This window comes from Gossypium arboreum, chromosome 6, assembly GCF_025698485.1.
Source record: "Gossypium arboreum isolate Shixiya-1 chromosome 6, ASM2569848v2, whole genome shotgun sequence".
Taxonomy (NCBI): domain Eukaryota; kingdom Viridiplantae; phylum Streptophyta; class Magnoliopsida; order Malvales; family Malvaceae; genus Gossypium; species Gossypium arboreum.
In genome coordinates this window covers 724,861-740,016 of record NC_069075.1, presented here as the reverse complement: position 1 = coordinate 740,016, position 15,156 = coordinate 724,861, and the positions used below count along the sequence as shown (strand labels likewise).

Here is a 15,156-nt window from a genome sequence, read left to right as displayed (position 1 = left end):
GCGCCTTTTGGGAATTAAAGCGAGATCTCACAATTTCTACTTAATGGCATGACCTAGTTTTTTTTCTTTTGGAAGATGATCCTTTCATCTTTGTGCTTAGATCATAGTATTTATCTATTTTTCCCTAAAATGTCTGATATTTTGGTTTATGTTGTAATTTGATCATGGCATTGTTGTTGAGGAATCATAGGCATCACTGGGGGTTCAAAAGGGTTGCTCATTGTCTTTTAGCATGGAGGGAGAGGCCATGGATTTGGCATATTAAATAGTTGTTTCTTCATATTAAGAAGTTAGAGAGGTAGGAGATGGTTAAAGTGGTAAAGGCAAGGAGAAATTTTGTGCTTATAAGGAAGAATTCGGTAAGTATTCCTTGAAATTTACACACACTTACTCATTTAGTTAATTGTCAAGTCGAATTAAACTAGTTGGTGACTTCAATTAAGTTGTCTGAATTTTATTATTAAACTGTCAATTAGCTGCTGTTGATTTTTGGTTAGGAGCAAATAAATCATGTTGGAAATTTGAAGAAATGGTTGTAAATAAAAAAAAAGACTGTTGTTGGTTATGGTGTGAGTTTAAGTTATTTCTTGAATGATTTATTGTACTCTAATGCTGGTATGTGTGATGAAAATTGAAGGAAAAGTCTTGATGATTGTTAGTTGTTGAGTGAACTGTCGAGGAATGCAAACTCCATGCATGCTGTCAGAATATGACTTTTTGTAATGAAATTAAGGTAACCTGCTGCTGGAATTGATTAATATTAATGTCCTAAGCTGAAATTAGAAGATGTCATAGTTATAATTAAGATTTCCTACTTCTTGGTCTTGATTAAAATGTAAGTATTTATGCTGTAAGTATTTATGTTGTCTTAAACCATTATCTAAAGTGGATTAATTGTCGTAATTTAAACGGTCTTAATAATGAAATTGTGGTATCTTCAAATGACAAATTAGGAGGGGTTATACCTGTGATTTATAGTGCTTTGGTGCCGTGGTTAAAATGTATAACTCTGGGATTGATATTGATGATGTGTCGTTAATGAGTAAACTGCGTTTTATTTGCCGAATGACTTGTTATTTTAGAAGTACAAATTGAGTGTTGCTAATGGTGAGTTTTCTTTAAACTCGTTTTGTTATTTTCATGCTTAATATATATATATATATATATATTAAATTAGAATTGATGTTGCGGTTTTGATTTAATGGCTGAAAATGTTCTTTAAATTTTCAAGGCTACTTACTATCTGGCATTAGCTAGATTCGTTTATTGTAAGTTTAAATGCTGCTCGGAAATAGTGTAAAAATTACTGCTATCCAATTTTGTGCCCTTATTTTGCTGTCCAAAATTTGAACAAATTAATGGTTCTATTTTCATGTTGATTGAGGGCTGTAAAGACAGTCCCATTTGTTGCATTATGCTATTCAGTTTTGGGACCAAATAATTGAGTATTACTGGATTAAAAATCATGGATTGTTGCTGTGATGAACTAATAAATTTTAATACTATTGAGTGTGTTCTTGCGGGATACAAATGCCCTGCATGTTGCTGTCTTGTGCTGTCCAAAATAGGACAAATTGAATGTGCTTGTGAGTGAGTTTTTCAAAGGAAACTTTGCAAATTCTCATGTTTAAATTCAAGTTTGCATGCGGGTAAGCTATGGTTGTAGGGTTTATAAATCGAGTTTAGTAGCTAAAATATTATGTTATTCTTACTAAGTTCGGTTGTTAGTAGTGAAGTGAAAATTTGACAATTAAATGCTTAAATGATCTTTGAAACTACAGCTTGAAAGCTTATTATTCCAGCATATAAATACTTATTTGAATGTGTTGTAATATGTAGAGCAATTGGTCTGCTGCATGTATGAAATAAAAGAAAAACAATAGTTGTTAAATATTAGTTTTTGTTGCTGATCGAAAAGGTTAAATTCGTTGTTAAAGGGGATGTAAATTGGTGTTAATTAAGCTGTCGGATAGGGCTAATAAAATAGTTTGAATGTGATGCTATTAAGCTGATTTAATGTAAACTGAACTTTTTTTTCAGAAACAAGCACATTATGATTGATCTTGGCATCGATAATAACAAGATTAACTGGGCTCTTAAGGACAAATAGGAGTTCAAAGACATTATTGGGACTGTATACCGTGAGGCATGGAAAGGCCGTGGTTTGAAAGATTACTCGAAAAAGTACTGCTATTGAGTATTCTTCCAACATGTAGTTGATCAGAATGTAAATTGTATGTAGATATGTGTGTCATTTGCAATGTTTGGTTGCATGAATGTGGAGGATAATCCAATTTGAGATGAAACTTTGAAATATATATTTTATGTGCTCTTTTGATGCTTGTTTACAGTATAGCACCTTAGCTTGGGGTGACTTTCCTTACAGTTGTTTGATAAGGAACAAGTGTTTTAATTTAACTATATAAAAATATAAGTGATATGTTTATAAAGATGATAATATGTTGATTCAGCCATGGTTGTAGACGAATCTTCCAATTAACTCAATTGAAGATTATATAAACTTGATTTTTATTATATAAAAGATAAAAGAAATTTAGTAAAGGAAGAAAAAGAGTGCAAGGAAAAAATAAATGGATAATGGAACATTTAGCACATTAAATATGTGTTTAAAGATAATAAAGTAGTTATATATTATTTTTATAATATTATATATTATGATTTTTATTAATTCATAATTTAATAATAATATTAAGAATCTTATTAAATTATTTATTATTTTATTAAATTGTATTTAATAATACTTATGTTAAAATATGATTAAATTATTTATTATTTATTATTATTTTTATTAAATTATATTTAATAATAATTTTATTAAAATTTAAAAATAATAATCATTTATCTAAAAAAATTCTATTAAGGGTATTTTAGTCATTTAAGTCTTTTTCCTTATGCTATTACAACATCTATTCCATTCAACCAAACACAAGAATAGTATTACAACTCTATTCCATTCCATTCAACCAAACAACTGAATTATTCATTACAGGTTTATTCTATTACAGCTCTATTTCATTACAACTCTATTACATTACAGCTCTATTCCATTCCTCTCAACCAAACGTGCCCTAAAAGACTTGTGGAGACCTGCTACCATTAAGGCTGTGTCGGTGATGGGAAATGAAAAGACCTTATGGAGGCCAGCTGTTTTGTCGACTGAAATTTTGATTAGGTTTCCTTTTTTTTATTTGCTTTTTTTTTCAGTTTTTTTTGGGCCATTGAATTTGTGGATAATTTGTTGCTTCGGCTAAGTCCTTTTATTTATAAAATTCAGTCGATTTCTTCAAAATAAAAATAAAAAAAAGAAACTTATTGTGTTGTTCTTTATTACAACCATGCCTGGTTTCTTGCAAAATAAAAAACAAAGTACTCAACTTTGGTAAGAAGCTGAAATTTTAAAATTATATGTGTTAAAAAGCCAGTCTAACATACAATTATGCCTCAAGAATTGAACTTGTACTTAATTTTTATTTATTTATAGTAGTTAATTTGTTTAGTTGGTTGGTTAGTTAATTATTAGGGTATATTCTTGAGTTATATTTCATAATTTTCCAAAATAATATAATATAGTAAAAATAAAAAATAATTAAATAAGTATATAGTTTATTACATACAAGATAAAATTAAGCCATAATGGGTACAAGAATAACGCCCATAATTCTAGCTATCAAACGGCCATGGATGGAGCATGGGTTGATTTATTTACTCATGGTGCAGCGACTAGAGAAATAAACAACGCTTCTATTGGTGGTGTGTTGCGTGATCATAATGGATGCACTCCTTTTGAGGCTAAGTCTTGGAGTATTCTAGATGGGTTACTCATCCTGCTTAGCAAAGATTTTAAACAGGCCACGATTCAGTCTGACAATCCGAAGGTGGTTCAAGCCTTGATTGATAATGGGATGGAAGATTCAGGAATCACTGTGCTTAGGAAGGTTCAACCCATTATGAGATCTAAAGGTCAATGGTAGATTAGGTATATACCTAAGAAAGATAACCTAATTGCAAATCGACTGGCTAAGCTGAGTTTAGCGTGGAAGTCAAGCTTACAGGTTTTCGATGATGCTCCCAATGAAGTTTTAGGGGTTTTACAAGAAGACAAAGTGAGTTATACTTTTAATCATTATAATTTGATGTAAACTTTAGTTTTTGCTATTTATCACCAAAAAAAAATTTACTAGGTTTGTTTTAGAATGTTGTGATTAGGATTCGGAATTTTAAAATTTTAATATGTTATTGCAATATTTTAACTTCGTAAAATATTTATAAAACAATTATCGAAATTAACATTAAAACAAAGTTAATTAGAATAAATATTAAAAGCTATTAATCGTGACTTATTTTTTATGAATACAATATAAAGGGCAAAGGAATAGAGGATGAAAGAGTTCGAACTAATGTTATATAAGTGTTTGACAAGAACTGTAATTAGTCTTCCATTCAAATGTCAACAATGTCAACAAAAGGTATAAGTAACTTCGTTGCAAGAAAATTTTACCTTTTTATACATAAATCATAATATTTTCTCTAAAATATTGGAATATTTAGGTAAAAAATATTATTAATTATGAATACTATTAATCAATTATTAATTTTGTTTTAGTAAATTAAAAATAATTTATACTACTATATATAAAAGGAAGGCCTTCTTTTACTTTGGTCTTTACTCTCTTTTTTAACCTTTTAACAATAATGGATTAATTTTAATTATGGTGCCTCTACTTTTAGATTATATACTGTACTACTATGTAAAAGGATGGCCTTATTTGACACCTGTCCTTGCTTTTTTTTTCCTTTTACATTTTTAATAATAATGGTTTATTTCAATTATGGTCCCTCTATTTTAGATTATATAAAAGGTTCAAATTTCAATTTTGGTCCCTATACTATTCTCAAATTTGAGATTTACTATTTATACTTTAATTGTTGACATAATTTGGTACCTAAATATTTAATATGTTATTAGTTAGTCCAAATATTTTATTCTAATTAAAATCTTGACGTAAACTTAAAGAATTGTCAATATCATTAAATTTTTTGTCAAAAATACCAAATGGAATATTGTTGAGATTTTTTTTACTTGCTCGTTCCTTATTTTGTTAGAATGAGATTCTACTTTGGCCATAGGGAGATTTTGGGCCCAACATTGCTAGCTGAGTATGGTCAATAAAATGGTGGCATATTTGACAAAACTTTCTTTTTGTTTGGCTAGGACTCTATAACTCTTCAACTAATCTCCTTGATGGAGCTATGAGTCTATCTAATAAGGATTGAGTATTTATCATTATCTTTTAATGTGTTTGAAGTTGTTTGGGAACTTGTTTAGGTATTCTTTGGAGAGTTTATTGATTGTATTGTGGGGTATTTGGGTAAGTGATTTGTGACAATTGGGGTTGGTATTGGGGCTGCAATTACTTCTATGTGTAAGGGTAGATTAGACTTAAGCCAATAGATGATCCGAATGATCATTGAATAAAATCATTCACTAGGTGAGGCTTCGCAAATGTATGACTGTTGTATGTGAATTGTGTTAACGAATATCATGTGTTAATTCTCTCCTTTCTTTGCTTCTTGCGTTACTTTGCATTTAATATTTCTATTTGTTTCTACTTTAATAATAGTTAGAATGAAATTGTTTTTGAAGTGCAAACCGAATGCTTTTTCAAATGGTATCAAAGCGAATTTAAAGAGTTGTTTGAAGGTGATCCTTTGTTTGGTTTGCAACTATGAAATTCATAAGAGAAAGTAGTTTAATTGCTCGATAGCCGTTGATACTTGGTTCAAAAAACTTGCATATTGGAAGGCTCGTATGAGAGCTTTCATCATGTCTAGTAATGAAGCTACTTGGGAAGCTAATGAAGATGAGTGGACTCAACCCATTGTGACGGCTACCGATGGCACCACACATCCAAAAGATAGAAACACATACACTACTAAAGAAAGAAAAACTGCTCACTGAAACTCACAAGCTCTAAATGCTATAATTAACAGAGTTGTCATTGAACAATTTAAGATGATTTCATTTTGTGAATCAACAAATGAAGTATGGACTATTTTGCAAAATAACATAAAGGGAATGTTACTGTCCAAATTTTTACTACAAAGTTCGAAGTTTTAAAATGTTTGAAAATAAAACTATTTCTGAGTTTTATGCAAGATGCTTTCTATCTTGGTGATCATTTTTCTGAGAATAAATAGAAGTTTAAAGCTTATCAAAGTTCTGTTGGATGGACTCTTGCATCAACTTATAAATAGGCTGCTTGTGGCGTCCTTTAGAGAACTATTTTGGAGTGTCTTTGTTGATAGCTTTGCTGTGTTTTTTTTGTGGTTATTTTGTATTACTCTTTTGATTATATTATGAGGTATTTGGGCGAATGATTTGTGACGATTTGGGTTAGTATTGGGGCTACAATTACTTCTTTGTGCAAAGGAATGTTAGAATTAAGCTAATAGGTGATCCGAATGATTATTGAATAAAAACATTCAATGCAGAAATGACCAATTTACTTTTTAATCAACATACAATTATTAATTTGCCTATTTTCTTATTAGAAAAGGCAAAATGTAATCTGACTGTTAGTACAGGGACTTCCACGATACTTTTACTTTTGTCTACCTGTAACGATAGATAAAATCCCGGAAAAAATTCCCATTTTTCACACTTCACGCCAATCGGAATCAATCTCTGGTAATTTCAAATTTTCAGTTTGTTTTTGTTTATCTATGAAATTCAAACCTTAAATTCTTTATCCATTTGTTTATTTTTTCAAATAGAATTTTATTTTATTTTTGGATAAATATGCTTGATATTTTCATTATCAATTTGAATAAGCCTTTGAAATTCGCTTCAATTTTATTTATTTTTTCTGTTGCGTTTTTCTTCCGGAGAAAGAAAATTTAAGAAAATAGATTTTTTTTGGCTGCTTAACCTAATTATTTATCTTTAAAAAGAAAGCATTATTTGCTAGGGTTTGAAATTTGAATCTGATTTCTGGTAAGAACTTTAAATTTGTTGCAAAATTCTGGAAAATTTCATGCTGATTTTGGTTGTAATTTGATGTGTTGAAGGGATTTAAGGATGGGAAAGAGGAAATCAAGAGCAAAGCCTGCTCCTAAGAAGCGAATGGATAAGCTTGATACCGTTTTCAGTTGTCCCTTTTGTAACCATGGCACCGGTGTCGAATGCCGCCTGTAAGTGTAAACTTCTTTTATTTGTTTGTTTTTTTTTTTTTTGTTTCATTTAATAACTAAGGGGATTTTGAAACAAAATCTTCTATTTGATGATTAGGAAAGGAATGGATTGATGTTTATCTATATGATCATTGGAATTTGTAGATTATTTTTTTATGAGGATTGAATAGAAAATATTAGGGTTAATTGATCCGAACGTGTTCAAGCTATAACCTAGATTTTAAATTGGACCCTAAGCTTCAAAATGTTCTAAATTCTAATTTGAGTCTCAAAGAATAAGTATCGTATTAATCAGGTTCTAACATCAGCTTGCGCATTAATTGCCAGCTTAAATCTGATGTGGTGCAGGGCGAAGGCAAAGGGTGCAGGCGGTGACCTTGGCCCCCAAAAAGTAGTAGATTTGCTATTTAGCCCTTTAAAATTTTATGAAATTAAATGTTAATATAATGATAAATTATACTTTGGCCATCTCTAAAGCAATTTTCCAGCTTTGCCCTTGATGTGGAGTACATATAAAACATGGTATCAAATTTTAAACATTACCTAATACATGAACCGCTTGAATTTGACACTGTTAAAAGAAAATTGTCATAAAAATTTAGGAGGCTTTTTTTAAACATGTCAAAGAGAAGATGTTCATGGTATAGGTATAAATGTGTTTAAAATTTCGTTCACGTCAGATCCAAGCTAACATTTAATGCCCTTATGTTGATGGAAGGATGTGATTGATACAATATTGATACTTTAATAACTCTTTATTAGAATGTTTTGAAGTTTGGGGACTAATTTAAAATTCAAGTCATAGTTTGGGATGTTTGGTTTAATTAATCCAGAACATTAATGAAAGATGTTATGGTTGTGTTCACAAGGGCGATGCCAGAAAATTATTTTTAAGTGGGGCTGAAATTAAATTGTAATTTGTACGATAGTAAAAATATAATTTCATTATTTTAATAGCCTATATCTTTATAATTTTTAAAGTATTAAATCAATTTTTTATTATTTTTAGACGGGCCAGAGGGTAATTTTACCTTTATTAATGTAAAATTTAAAAAATTTTAAAGTGCCCAAATGGAAAATTTTCCATTTTGGGGGGGGGGCAGGGGCAGCTAGACCCCTGTGTGTTTACTAAGTTGTTGGTGTTTATCTATTCCAGTGACATGAAGAATTTGATCGGCGAAGCCTCATGCCGGATTTGCCAGGAAAGCTTCAGCACCGTTATAACAGGTACTTATGATGCTGTTTAACTTTTGCAATTGTGATGAAAAACTATGTTGGGCATCTATATTTTTAACTCTTCTATGTTTATTTTTTGTTTCTCTGTTTGCAGCTTTGACCGAAGCAATAGACATGTAAGTGCGATTGATCCGGTGTTTACTCGTTGTTTCCCTCATTTGATCTCTCTTGTATGTTTATTCTTTCTTGTGACTTTCCAGATACAGCGAATGGATCGATGAATGTGAACGGGTTAACAACCTTGAAGACGATGATGGAGACCAAGACGAAGGTTTCATGCCTAGAAAACGGGTTTCGACCTGCGATTGGGATTAGCAATTGCCATAACCAGGTATGTTTTAGAACTTACTAAGCCTGTAATTATGTTAGCTCCCATGACCAATCATTCTTATTATGCTGATATGCACATTCAACAGCATCTTACAATGAATAGTCTTAAGTGATTGATTGAATGGTGAAGGAGCCACATGGTTGAAGAGATATTCTAACTATGTTTTCGTTTTGTATGAACTATAATGCATGTTGATGTAATGCAAATATACTATGACCTATTAGGCATGGTATTGGATGAATATTTGCAACTTTTAATTATATTATCTACTAATTATTCGAACTTTGCTACCCAAATCCAATAGATGATAATTTTTGTTAGATATTGGAGTAGTAAAAGTACCACAAATGCCTTTGTGTTAGAAGTCAGATAGCATTTTGTCCTTTTACTCAAAAAATAGTCAAATTAGTCTCTACACATTAAATTAAAAAATAAATTAGTTTCTATTAGAAATTTTTATCCATTTATATTATTAAAAACTAGTATGACTGGTGGAATAATCAGACAGTGACATATGTCATGCCACGTGTATCCCATGTTGATGTTTAGGGACAAGTTTTTAACGGTAGAAATGAATAGAATTTTTAATAAAATGACCAGTTTGCTCTTTGATGTAATATACAATGATTAATTTGCTTATTTTTTTTAGTAGAGGGGGCAAAATGCAGTCCAACTTCTACTACATGGGCCTCCATGGCACTTTTACCGTATTGAAGTCTTTTAAATATTTGAATTCTTGGTTATTAGTTTAGCATGGCTTGAATCTTATAATAAGTATCTTAGTAGGTAGTATAATAGTTGCCCGAGGAAAAACAGCCATTTTTCTTTGCCTGCCGTAGCTATCTTCCAGTTATTACGGTAGTTACATTGGATTAAAGCGTCGATCATAGTTGTTTTTTATGGTTATTAAAAGTTAAGAGCTTGACTAGGTTTTTTTGATGATGAAAACCCGAAAAAAGGACTGATGAGCATGCAGAAGCTCCCACTTCTATTAGTTAAAATGCTAGAGCATATATAGAACTAGATGAATAGATTCAGCTACTTTGGATTTTATCCTAATTCCTTCGGTTATGTTAGATGATAACTGCTTACAGTGTTGACTGGATAGTCGTACTGTTTACCAAGCCTGCAATCGAACTTCTCAGTCGGTGGTGCCACCACATTCGGAGTGGAATAAGGATTTCCAACACCAACCTTCATACTAATCTCAGCCCTTCCTGTGACGCCGCACTTGTTATTGCATGGGAACTCCACCGTGAGTTTTCCCAATTCGCTGGTATCCCCTTTGCGCTTTTCTTACCATCAACAAGCTTCGATTCCAACCTATACAAGGCACAAGCATCACATTTGTTGATTTCATATTCGTAATAGTGCCACTTGAAACGGTTCAGTGTCTGTGGATCCATATAATATGATCTCTTCAGTCCTTCGAGTTCATTCATGACTTGCTTTCTCGACATGCAAACCACGGCCGTTATAATCTGTCAAAGACCTGTTTTCTGTTCCCTCTTTTGAACGAGGTTCATCGAAAAAGAGTCAGGAACTGAAAGATCAAAGAGCCCTGCAGTCATGGAAAGAACACTGTAAATGATAAGGTTGCCACTAGAACCAAGTAAAGCTATATCGAACAAGACATACCAGGAGCATTCCATGGAGACTTTGCAGTTGCAGCTCCCTCACATTCAGGTATACTGGCATCCCGTGTCTTAGCACCTAAAGCAAACCATCCGACCAGGTCGTAGAACATTCCCAAGTTAATCGACACTGCATCGACTTCCGAAGGCAGCGAGTCTTTGCAACTATCGATTATCGGAAAAGCCACACTCGTGTTGCCCCCTATTCACTCCGTAACCCTGTAGAAACATATCGATTATCAAGCTCGCCAATGAATGCCTTTTTTTCCACGTAATTAAGTGAAAAACAGTACCGTACGAATCACTTCAGAAAAAAATGAAACATAAATGGTTAAATCAACTATTATTTCTTTTGATTTAATACCGTAAATAAGGTTTAAATTATGTCAAATTAAAATAAAAGGATTAAATTATAAATATTTTTCATAAAGAAGAATAAAAATAAAATTCGACCATTAGAAAAGCAGGGTGACCCCGATGTTTGTCGTAGCCTAAAAACACATTTGGGTAAATAATTTGAATAAATAATCTTGAGTTATTTAATGGATTATTATTTGATTCAAAAATCGTTATGTGTCTTATTTATTTAATTTTTATTTTTAAAATATTAATTAAGGTCATTTGATAATTTTTAAGTTTATTTGTGGAGTTAAAATTTTAATTGTCATCATATCAATTAATTTGACAATATTCGACACATGGTAGTATTTGAACTCGATTATGGGATTAAAATTTTTCAGTGTTTCAAATATTAACCCGATTTAATAATTCATATTGCTTTCTTTTTCATTTTCTATTTTATTTTATTTATAATTTTCTAATAAAACCCAATATATAAAATATATAGGGTTTATATACTATCTAGTACTTGAGTTTGGTTTTAATATTTAATTTAGTACTTGAAGATTTTTTTTATGTCAATTTAGTTCTTAAATTTGGATTCAGTGTTTAATTTGGTACCTATAACAAACACTATCATATGGCCTAATTAATGTTTGACACGTGAACTCCCGTAAGAAAAACATGTATTTAATTGGGATATGAAAAAGCTCAAATACAAAATTAAACATTGAAGCCAAATTTGGGTACGTAATTGGGACAAAAGAAACTCAAGTCTCAAATTGAAAAAACTCAAATACCAAATTGAAATATAAAAAACCCCTCAAATATCGAATTAAACATTCAAACCAAATTCGGGTAAACAATAATAATAACAATAAATCAATGGCCAAAAAAGGAAAAAGACAAAGATAGAACCCTTTTCCCAAAACTTCACTTAAATTCACATGTTTCGAATATTATTATCATAAATATAATAAAAATAAGAGAAGATGAGGCTGACCCAATAATTTTAAGGCCTAAATTGAATGCAATAATCAAATTAAATTTGTAGATTAGATACCATTTTAAGCAACCTTTAACTTCTACTCATAAAATTGTCCTAATTTCCAACATGTAGAGTCAGATCTTGTATAAAATAATTTTTTTTTAAAAAATTGAGTTTGTGTTTTTAATTATAAATATTTGCATAAAAAAATAGAGATTTTTATTTCACTCAATTAATGATTAGGTCAAGTAATTAATAGTTGAACCGAAAATTAATAACTTATTCGGTTCATTATTTAAGAAGTGAGAGCGACTTTAACCTATAAAAAGCATTTCAATCTCGAAAGAATTTGTTATATATATTTTTAAAAATTAACCTTTTAATCTTTTAATTTCTTATTAAAATTCATATCATTTCAATCTCCAAATAATTTGTTATAGGTTTGTTATATATTTGGTTGTAATTGTAAAGTTGAAATAGTGAAAAGTTGAATGTTTTATCTTCAAATCTCAGGGTTTTTTTTATGTGTACGTATTTTTTTTGATTTATCAAAATATAAAAAAATATAAATATCCTCAAAATAATATTTGTTACCTTGTAAAAGAAGTAATTTTTGATAATTTCCTAACGGAACCAAGATTCGATCATTGTTGGCACCAATTCAGTCAATGCCTTAATATAATAAAGATAGATAGATATTTTTTAATTATAAATTAAAGTAACATTTTAATATACAAAAGAAAAAACCCATTTAACCGAAATTAAAGGTATAATATATATATATATAAAACATATGGGATAAATCTCAAAACTATACATGAACTTTGATCTTGTGCGATTTTATACATGAAATTATGGTTTGATTCAATTTTCACAAATCACTAATATTATCAAATTAGTACCATTTGACGTTAATATATTGCATATACAAACAATTATATTAATTTAATATGAAAATAAATGTATGTATTCATTTTCTTAAATGTGTACAATTAAGTCAAAATCAAAGTTTTATAGACATATGAATCACAATTCAAGTTTTATGTACATAAAATGCACAAAATCGAATCACAATTCAAGTTTTATGTACATAAAATGCACAAAATCAAAATTCATGTATCAAATTGTACATTAAACCAAAATTCATGTATAAATTTGATATTTGTCCCTAAACAATAATACAAGTTGGCAGAATAGTTAGGAAAGAAAGTTGGCAAGTTACAAGGCATTGATTGTGAATATGTCCCTTCTACAACAAGTTACAATCCAAAAATTCCCAAGTTATAACAATCCATCAATTCCTACATATAATCATTTCAATCATTTTTGAAAACTGAATTCAACCCAAAATTGTAATAGAAAAATAAACCCAAATGTCTTTCAAAAAGGAGAATCTTGATTTGATTTTAGTCCCTGCCGGTTTGCTCATCATGTTTGCTTACCATCTATTCCTTTTATATAGATACATACATCGTCCTCACACAACGGTGATCGGTTTTGAAAACACCGATAAAGAAGCTTGGGTCGAACGAGTATTGCAGGTAATGATTACCTCTTTTTTGAACTCGATCAACCCATCTTTTATTTTAGTTAGTTTACGTTTTGATCATTCTACTTTAAAAAGTTATAAAATGGTTACTAAAGTATTCAAAAGTTTTTATTTAAGTCATTAGATTGTTAAATTTAGTTTTAAAAAAAGTCTGGCTAGCAAAGCTCCGAATGAGGATTCGACAATTGATACGGTAGTTCAATACCTATCGACGAGTAAAATAACATACCTTAGATTCAAGTCAAACTAACGTTCAGTGTCAAAGATTGAAAAATAAAACTATTTGAATTTTCATTCACAAATTCGTGACTATCAAAGTTGTTTTATGAAAAAAATTAAACTGTAAAATAGAAAAAAAAATGAAAGCTTTTGATTGGTGCATATGGTACGAATAAAAAAAGCCATGCAACAGCGATACTAACATTCCAATAACTTAAATAAAATTTTTCAAATAATTCAATAATCAAAACGTAAACTTATTAATAATTTAATGACCAAAAAATAAATTTATCTTTTTCTTTTTTTGTTGTTCACCATGTGTTTGATTATTGCCTTCTTCATTTTTGTAGGCTGATAAAGAAGCTATTAGCAATGCTCTAACAGTCATTGCGTCGAACACCTCAGCTGCAACTTTTTTATGCTCAGTTTGTTTAACACTAAGCTCTCTAATCGGTGCTTGGCTCGGGAATTCATCAAATAATTTCTTCGTAAGCAATTTAATCTATGGAGATACAAGGCAATCCACGATGTCAATCAAATATATTTGCATTTTAACTTGTTTTTTCATTGCATTTTGTTGCTTTGTTCAATCGGCAAGGAACTTTGTTCATGCAAATTATTTGATAACTACACCCAATTGTGAAGTACCGATGGAAACTGTGAAATTAACTGTTCTTCGAGGTGGCGAGTTTTGGTCACTTGGGCTTCGATCACTTTATTTTGCTCTTGATTTGATTCTTTGGTTTTTTGGACCAATCCCAATGTTTGTTTCTTCAGTAATCATGGTGTTTATCCTTTATTATCTTGATACAAACACTAAACCATTGCATTACCATCAAAATCTATACACCCATAAAGCTTCTTCAACAAGTAATTGTTCGGTTGCCAAGTATTGATTTTTTTTTACAATCGAGTCCATGTCAGTTTTATGGTTCATTTTCAGGTTCGAGGTTATCATTCTCAACAGTCATGGTGTTTATCGTTTATTATCTTGATACAAACTAAACCATTGCATCCTCATCAAAATCTAAACACCCATAAAGCTTCTTCAATAAGTAATTGTTTAGTTGCCTAGTATTGATTCTTTTTACATCAAGTCCATGTTCGTTTTATAGTTCATGTTCAAGGTTCAGAGTTATCCTTTTTAACAATCATGGCATTTATCCTTTATTATCTTGATACAAACACTAAACCACCGCATCATCGTCAAAATCTAAACACCCATAAAAACTTCTTCAACAAGCAATCATCCATATTTATTTTACAGTTCATGTTCAGGGTTCGGGACTGTTCCTTGCAACGATATTGCAATGTTCAGGGTTTGGGATAGTTCATATTTGTGTTTAAAGTGATGTATATTTGTATAAATTTTGATATATTTGTATATTCGATTGCGTTGTGTTGATATAAAACAAAAGTTGATTTTGAGTTTGATTTATATGAATTGAATCAATTCGAGTTTAAAAACTTCACAAGTAAAGTTAAATACACGACATATACCTTTCAAGGTTTAATAAAAATATAAAATTAAGATTTTTTTTTATAAAAGACATGCGATAGTATTTGAATCTTGCTTGTGAAATTAATTTTTTCACTAGTAACGTATCAAATATTAACTCTATTTAATAATTTATGTTATATTTATGGG

At 30.2% G+C, this 15,156-nt stretch overlaps 2 protein-coding genes and 2 long non-coding RNA genes across 6 annotated transcripts; 3 read left to right on the top strand and 1 right to left on the bottom strand.

Annotated features, from left to right (window-relative positions):
• The first annotated feature begins 195 nt into the window (after positions 1-195).
• LOC128294160 (uncharacterized) lies at positions 196-2,318 on the top strand. Its single transcript, XR_008284435.1, has 2 exons — positions 196-359; positions 2,041-2,318. It is a non-coding gene; the product is annotated as an uncharacterized LOC128294160 (long non-coding RNA).
• A 4,245-nt stretch (positions 2,319-6,563) lies between these two features.
• Positions 6,564-9,061, top strand: LOC108482185 (transcription elongation factor 1 homolog). Of its 3 annotated transcripts, XM_017785301.2 has the most exons (6): positions 6,564-6,709; positions 7,090-7,212; positions 8,369-8,439; positions 8,543-8,564; positions 8,649-8,779; positions 8,865-9,061. In XM_017785301.2, exons 2-5 carry the CDS (start codon positions 7,100-7,102, stop codon positions 8,761-8,763), a joined length of 321 nt encoding a protein of 106 aa, XP_017640790.1. In that variant the 5' UTR covers positions 6,564-6,709; positions 7,090-7,099; the 3' UTR covers positions 8,764-8,779; positions 8,865-9,061. The 3 variants fall into 3 exon arrangements, with proteins under 3 accessions (XP_017640790.1, XP_017640789.1, XP_017640791.1); XM_017785300.2 differs by having other exon boundaries at positions 8,649-9,061; XM_017785302.2 differs by lacking the exon at positions 6,564-6,709 and adding an exon at positions 6,763-7,015 and having other exon boundaries at positions 8,649-9,061.
• Positions 9,062-9,744: 683 nt separating this feature from the next.
• LOC128293738 (uncharacterized) lies at positions 9,745-10,893 on the bottom strand. The gene is made up of 2 exons (XR_008283921.1): positions 10,418-10,893; positions 9,745-10,340 (listed from the first exon to the last, which is right to left on the bottom strand). It is a non-coding gene; the product is annotated as an uncharacterized LOC128293738 (long non-coding RNA).
• Positions 10,894-13,025: 2,132 nt separating this feature from the next.
• On the top strand, positions 13,026-14,975 carry LOC108482424 (uncharacterized). The gene is made up of 2 exons (XM_017785555.2): positions 13,026-13,281; positions 13,859-14,975. The coding sequence occupies exons 1-2, from the start codon at positions 13,114-13,116 to the stop codon at positions 14,402-14,404; spliced, it is 714 nt and encodes a 237-aa protein (XP_017641044.1). The 5' UTR covers positions 13,026-13,113; the 3' UTR covers positions 14,405-14,975.
• Positions 14,976-15,156: the final 181 nt, after the last annotated feature.

What these genes read in the sequence shown, in the direction of transcription:
- LOC108482185 (XM_017785301.2), top strand. Translation starts at nt 7,100, where the DNA reads ATGGGAAAGAGGAAATCAAGAGCAAAGCCTGCTCCTAAGAAGCGAATG. An exon ending in CTTCAGCACCGTTATAACAG is followed by an intron (nt 8,440 to 8,542) that starts GTACTTATGATG and finishes CTCTGTTTGCAG; the next exon opens with CTTTGACCGAAGCAATAGAC. An exon ending in TTGACCGAAGCAATAGACAT is followed by an intron (nt 8,565 to 8,648) that starts GTAAGTGCGATT and finishes GTGACTTTCCAG; the next exon opens with ATACAGCGAATGGATCGATG.
- LOC108482424 (XM_017785555.2), top strand. Translation starts at nt 13,114, where the DNA reads ATGTCTTTCAAAAAGGAGAATCTTGATTTGATTTTAGTCCCTGCCGGT. An exon ending in GGGTCGAACGAGTATTGCAG is followed by an intron (nt 13,282 to 13,858) that starts GTAATGATTACC and finishes TCATTTTTGTAG; the next exon opens with GCTGATAAAGAAGCTATTAG.